The sequence below is a fragment of the Varroa destructor genome, unplaced genomic scaffold (genome assembly GCF_002443255.2).
Source record: "Varroa destructor unplaced genomic scaffold, Vdes_3.0 BEIS01000003.1, whole genome shotgun sequence".
Taxonomy (NCBI): Eukaryota; Metazoa; Arthropoda; class Arachnida; order Mesostigmata; family Varroidae; genus Varroa; species Varroa destructor.
In genome coordinates, this window is record NW_019211456.1 from 24,565,733 (window position 1) to 24,572,840 (window position 7,108).

The following is a 7,108-nucleotide window of genomic DNA, read 5'->3' on the forward strand; positions in this document are numbered from 1 at the left end:
GTCCCCTCAACTGTTGTTCTTACAATTAATTGGTAATTCATTCGGTGAAAACCACTTCTCAGATCCATCGTTTTCTTTCTTCTGTGATAACAGCAAATTTTTCCAATTGTCAAGTACATACCAAGTATACGCATCCGATGTCAATTGATAACAATCCCTCTCACCGTTAGCCATTTATGCCGCAGCTCCTCTGCTCAAGCCGCTAGCCTTCAGTCGCTAGATCACCTTTATAGCGGCCCTAGTAGAGTGCTATGAGCGGAATAGAATCTGAGCACGTTCGTTTGCACGACAGTTTGGCGTCGATGGTTCATGTAATTATTCTATTAACGTACACGGACAACTTAAGTTTGCCATTAGTTTTATCAGCACTTGTTGTACGTTTAATTTTGCCTATTTCGGTGAGCACTTTTCCAAGAAAAGTAGAACCACAGTTTGGATTTATGAACGTGGTTGTTACAACTCTGTCGTCGCAGCTGGCATCCTCTTATTCGATTAAATTTAAGCAACTGTTCCTCCATTTGCCGTTCTGCAAATGGCCACGTCCCTTACACACATGTCTTTCCCAAGACATGCAGTCTCCTTCCCCCATACAACATCTTAGCACAGGTAAAGCTGTCTACGACGCTTTCCCATCCGGATAGCGCGATAGCTGTCGAGGTGCTGGTTTTTAGCGTTGTTATTGTGTCAGATGTTTCACTTTGGTTGCTGGGGGTGAAGCCGATTTTAGGTTTATTCAAATTAGGATTGCAGTTACGACCATATTCTACCTACTTGTTGTTATCTCAACTGTGGCTGCACATAAAACCTAGTGCTTCTTTAGCTTACAACGTTTTGATTTCTAGGCCCGACTATTACTAATCACCGGTTCCATGCTGTCTTGAAATAAGTTGCAACTGCTGTTCCTGCTCATATTCGACTAGCGATCACTAGCGAGATCGTTAACATCGTTCAAACCTAACCCATCGACCATTGCCTTTTTCGTGGCTCTACCGAATTTGCTTCGTATTTTGTATTATCATTTGGTGTCCCATTCTGTCCGTAGTAGAGTACAACTCAACTAGAACTAACTACTTAGGTACCACTGTTGCATCACGAACTCGGCGTATAATTTAAAGCTTTCTTCCCTTTCTTTTCATTTGCTCACCAAATGATTAAAGGACGACCTGTTACGATGACACAACTGTTGGAGGCTTGTTTACGCGTGCATATAGCCACTGCTCTAAATGCTGTTTGTCGGATCACTCTCATGTACTTCGAAACCTTTGCACTGATATATAACTTTATATATATACATACAATGTAATCAATGTCTTCAAGGTGCGAAACATCCGCCCATTTATCAAACTTTCCTTCGATGTTAACATCTCTTTAACAGAATACGATACGCGTGTTGCATAGTAATGAGGGCACGATGTATTTGTCTGAATGCTGACAGTAGAGAAAATAACAACAATCTAGTCAGGTCTTGATTTCGAGTGATTTGGCAAAATGGTATGGGATATGATTCAAGCTAAGGTTAAACCTTCTGGCTTAGCCAATACTATTATATTAAGCGTTATATTTGCGATAATAGTATCTAAATGTTTGGTACCGAACGGTTATAAAGAGAAAAAACCGTCGATGACATTGCAAGCGAACTAAAGCGTTCGCTTTAACGTCGAACTTTCTGTTATCGTTAATTTTGCCTGGAACAACTGCATATTAATACTAAATTTGAGTTAGCTACTCGCGTACCCATTTTTAGGGTAAACTTTGAAAAAAGAGTTATTCAGAGACAGCCAATGTCACTACTGCTATTTGGATAGTCACGAGAACGCTTCCTATCCCAAATCTACTATAATTCTCAACGTTTCTAAACTGGAGTTTCCAAACCAACTCGATTCTCTCCATGGTGGATCTTCTCACCGTGGCAAGTCCTGTAGCCAATTTTTCTATCTTAGGTAAAACTTCATCCCGATTTATTATGTTTGACTAATTAGTTAAAAACCTATGATTTCTTTGTTCTTTATTTAGAGCCTTTTCATGACTAAAGAGAATTTCGCTGTTGGGATCATATGTTCAAAAAAACCTTAAAAATATTAATATAACCTTATTTTCCCACACAGAATGTAACGTACGTGTCTGGAGATTGTTACGATATTGCTTTGATCAGGGCTAACATAATCAATAAAAGGTATTGTTTTGTCTACTTTAGCACCTATACGTTAACGGGAGCGGGAATTCTATTAACAGTCACTCAAATATCATCAGATGTTCGGCTCGAATGCTATGAAACATTAAATAATCGTTTAACAGTATATAACCGTGTTTATAATACGCAAAAGACGTAAAAAAAATTAGGCTTGTTCTGGGAAGTTAAGTAAACAGCGAAATGCTGATTCTCATGCTGGTATTATCATTTTTGCAAGCAAGTGCTACCTTCTGTTGTGGGTATGATGAATGTCGAAAAATAAAGAGATGTTACTTGAAGACATGCATCAATCCATGCAGCTGATTCCATTTCGAAATAATTAACTACGTTCTGACAGCTATCCTCGCAGACAAGTTCTGCGTGAACAATAGATCTTAGTCAAGAGTTTTTACAGTTGTAACTACATGCTAAACCATTTATGTGCACCCTTTATAGATGGTTACGGTTTTCAGTGCTTTTTTTCTTACATTAATATATTGATTGTTCGAATAAACTACTGAGAAGTTCTGTACCACCGCTCATTTTCTTCCAGCGGCGGGAGAGAGGGTTGCCAAGATGGAGTCTGCTATGGCGCGTATCAATGTTACAGGGTGCCTGCCCTCGCCACGACACGCTTATTTCTTTTCTAAATAATAACAATCGTATTAATAGAGGATGCTGCCTAAGTTCCTATCCGTCTTGAAGCGCTTCGTTGGGTCGGTTGCCTCGACGAGCACTCTTAAACTCTCGATAATAATTATTTACACACTAATTTCTGACAACTAATTAGTCATCCTGAATCACAAATGATCATAAATTAGTTACATGCTCAATTGTAAAATAATAATTTTGAACTCATATCCAATTGCCACCTCTGTCTCCATAGAGATCAAATATAAGCTTGATTGTGAGACCCGCAGATTAGAATTAAGACGTTTACAATTCCTACCTTTTTGCGAGTTTATAAGACGTTCATTTATACTTTTTAGTATTTACTTATCTTATTTAAATTATCGATGACTAAAATTGATGAGCCTTTCGCATTTCAAAAGCTTGGCTTGCTATTATACTTGCCTGTCTTTAACCCAACGGCAACGTAATAGGGTACGACACAACTCAGCTTCACTGTCGCATTGCTTCAATTCCAGACCATTTGAAGTCATTGTTTTATCTCCTAAACTTCTAGCATACCCCCTGGATACAACACTGCTCCTAGTTGAATGCTTCCTTTTACGGGCTTCATACAATTATTAGATTGTAATAAATTTCAAGACGACTCCTTCGCCTGAAAGCTTCACGTCAAAATGTTCAGATGTAATGTTGACAAGCTCGTCGAGCTAGTTTGAGATTCACTTCACTATTAAGTGTGTACAGTTACTAACTTATTTGTCCGTGATCCAAAAAAGATGGTTAGTCATCGAAGCGAAGTCTAAAGAATATGCTAGATGCAGAATGAACTCCCACTAAAGCCTTTGTAAAACGGTTTTTATAACGTACGCCATGTGTGATCTAGCATTACAGTAGAACAAAACAGCTTTTTTGTCGGATGTTTTTTGTTAAATAGTCTCGTTCACTTAATATCACACATCTTCTAAGTCTAATCCCTATCTCGAAAACCTAATCAACTCATTTAAACAGTCTCCTCACACACAGCCAATTATATACTTTTAAGCCAATTAATCCTTATACACAGCCAAATATCCCCGGATTTTAACTTTGGAAGAGGCAAAGCAGATGGGTTAGGAGTCGAGAATGGCTCTGAACTCGAGGTAAAGCTGCACAATTAAGGCACAATTCGCTTGTGGAAAAGAGAGAACATTTTTAAATGCTACATGGAACACTGAAGGGGTAAAAGGGAAAACGGGCAATAAAAAAACCATCTTACACATGTTCTAACGTAATGTGATGAATATAGTTCGTTTATTTTTTTTTAGCTCCAAGCGCTTTTTCCGCACGCGCTTCATATATGACTCGACACACTTACCAACGTTGCAACATTGCTAAATGCTTCGAGCGAGACTACCACTATTAATAACCTTTTCCGATTTTTACCCAGAGCGAAGATCAGGACGGAGCACACTGACTAGGGAGAGCACCCCAGTTGTTTTTTTTTTCGCAGTTTTTAAGACGCCAAGAAACTTAGTGGGACCAAACTAGGCAACCTCTAGCCAAAAAAATTGTTCTTAGCTTTATGCACTCGCTGCGTTCGTGCCCTGTTAAGAACGTGTCCTGCTCTTCAGTAGAAATATACGCAGAACATCAGAAGGAACGGCATGTAAAGTCGTTATTGATACGTATGTCAGCCACAGCTGCACGTACCAAAATGCCCAAGCCAACCCTATCCCCACACGTGCAACGTGATATTATGCCGAGATTGAGCTGTCGTGCAAATCCATACACAATCTGCTATAAGTCACGTGTGGCGAATTTAGGTGGCCCACCGCACGAGTGCCTAGTGCTGACTAGCATGATAAGACTACTTGTATCATTCCTCTCTAAAATCTCGACATAGAAGACTCAGTATTTCTCGGTATATAATAATGCCTTTCCAAGTCGGACTAATTCAATATGTACCATACGAGAAGGGAGACTAAATAAGAAAAATATTAAATCGATAAGGAGAATTGTTCTGGCGGTTTTTCTAATTTGTTCTCGTTTCAAATGCAACTTACCCTGCATCAAAAATGCTTTAGGTGTGTTGTAGAATGCCTTACGTTTTGTCATTAAGCATTGCTAATTAGCCGTCGGATCAGTCTAGTGAATTTACGAAATTACGAAACAGAATATAAGTTAAGTTTAGCAACTTACAACTATAGTTTACAAAACGAGAATTTTAATGGAACTATCCAACTATCGTCGAACGTGATATTCGCTAGACGTACGTTTTCAAACCGACGTTACTCATACTATTACCCTTGCTGTACTAAGACTCACAATCCATTCCAACAATTGTAATTGGAAACATATCGATATATAAAGGCTTGTCAATTAATTGTCAAGAACATTGTGCATGGAACCCTCCGTTTCCTCACGCGCGATTCACCCTAGATAATCTGATGCACACAAAACTCTATCTATCATCTATTTATCTAACAAGATACTTAAGGCACATTTACGGCTATTCTATTGCGTCCTACATTTGTGACTTGTACTCAAGCCGTAAAAAAAATTCAAAATTGACTTTCTACATGACGAAGTCAAACCTTGTTACACTTACACGTGCATTTTCATTAAGGTAAATGGCAATAGCACAAATAATTAACAGCTCGATTTCCTCAAATTTCCTGAGATGCCTCGTTCAAGATGTTTCCTTATTTGTTTAGCGAGTCGGTCCGCTTTAGAAAACCAAAGACCAATCTGAAAGGTCTGTTTTACCTTTCTGGTTCCTTTTCAGGACGCTACGTAATCTGCTTCGTGCATCGATATATGCAGCATAACAAAAAAGAAAAAAGCCAAGTCTAAAGCATGCTCCTCCATGCTAATGGCGTTACAGAAGCGAGATCGATGATAAAATTTTGCATAACTTCCTTCCTGTAGTCTATAATGACATCTTTACTTGCTTTGATAGTTTTCCTTGACGAACGTCAACTAGGTTTTTACTGAAGCTGATGGATCACAGGAGAGGACAGGGGGTCGCGTTACGAAACTGGCATAGTAGACCCTGCTTTCCTGTGAGCGATTCACTTCCACGAGTAGCCAGGACCACGAGAACTAAAAAAACTTCAATCCAGTGTCTGGCTACCCGTGATTTTCTGCCGTGGACACAGCGTTTTAAGTTTTATCGTTCGAATAAAGATTCGGGATTGACAATTAAAACGTTGAATTGATCCAAAACGGCAGATAATCATTGAAAAGTGGCAATAATGGAGAGTATGCGCCTTCTTTTGCGTAATTTAATCACAAAACGTGATCCACGAACCAAAGATATGCCGTTGTTAGTCAACCCGTTATTCGTGTTTTGTGCTCTTGGAGGCTATCTCTATGTGGTTCGCAACGGCGAACGCTGGATGAAAAACTATCAGCCGTTTGAGCTGAAGAACGTTATTCGAACGTACAATGTTTTCATGATGCTCGCTAACATTTCGTTCCTTTACGTCGGCCTGAGCATGAGCTACTTCGGTGGCGGATACTCTTTCTGGTGCCAAGGAATTACTGGCAGGTAACTTTGTTCTTTTTCAATAGACTTTGTATTCTTGTATATGCGTGCATTTGGATTTTCTCTTCAGTTGCTCCCATTTTATTTCAGGCCGGAAGGCTTAACTACACTTACTAGTAATAAGCTTGAATAATTTTTGGAAAATATCAGTGATTCGGTATTAATTAAATATAGCTATAAATCCATGTGTATACATTTGTAGTATAATGTGTCTTTTTATACAGGAATAATATTTTTGTCAGAGTTAACTGATCAAGAGCAGCCCAGGTGTGACTTTTTTAACTCGCTCGAAAGGCAGCTCGTCAATTTTTTCCTCCTCGAATCTTTTAATACAGACTGGCACAACGGTGACAGAGCTTTTCTCAGGCATGTTCAGTTACCATATCTTAATTTCATACTGTTTTATAGTAGGATTACTTTTTTTTTTGCCACTATAAGGGGAATTCATTCACCCAATGAAAGTGTTTGTATATTTTTGTCAGAGCTATCTGCAAATGCCCAACATACAAAAATCCAAAATTTAAATAAACTGAACCTCTGTTAAGGCTGTATCCAAATTTCATTCAGAAAGCGACGGTTCTACTTGATCCGCTGTAATCTAGAATAGCTGAGCTTTCTCGCGAGAGACCGTTCATACCTAAGAGTAGATAATAGAATGTTCGTCAGATAACACCCTGCCACTACTGAAGTTTAACTTAAAAAATCAGACAAATCAGAGAGTTTGAATCGAATACATATGCTTCTTAGCTTGACTGCAAGTTGTAATGAGATTATTAACATTT

General features: G+C 38.7%; 2 protein-coding genes across 7 annotated transcripts in view; one reads left to right on the forward strand and one right to left on the reverse strand.

Annotated features, from left to right (window-relative positions):
• LOC111246269 (peroxiredoxin-4-like) overlaps positions 1-537 on the reverse strand; it is a 13,907-nt gene extending 13,370 nt beyond the window's left edge. Inside the window, exon 1 of one of the 5 annotated variants that reach the window (XM_086985180.1) lies at positions 24-537. In XM_086985180.1, coding sequence (XP_086841306.1) covers positions 24-174 — 151 coding nt within the window. In that variant the 5' untranslated portion in view covers positions 175-537. The remainder of the gene's footprint in view (positions 1-23) is intronic. The other 4 variants (XM_086985182.1, XM_086985181.1, XM_022795581.2 and 1 more) reach the window with 4 other exon arrangements.
• LOC111246268 (very long chain fatty acid elongase 5-like) overlaps positions 1-7,108 on the forward strand; it is an 11,760-nt gene that overhangs the window by 2,514 nt on the left and 2,138 nt on the right. The window contains exon 1 of one of the 2 annotated variants that reach the window (XM_022795575.2): positions 5,768-6,329. The exons of the other annotated variant lie outside the window; for it this stretch is intronic. Coding sequence (XP_022651310.1) covers positions 6,034-6,329 — 296 coding nt within the window. The 5' untranslated portion in view covers positions 5,768-6,033. Of the gene's footprint in view, positions 1-5,767; positions 6,330-7,108 lie in introns of those variants that run through there. 2 annotated transcript variants of the gene reach the window in all.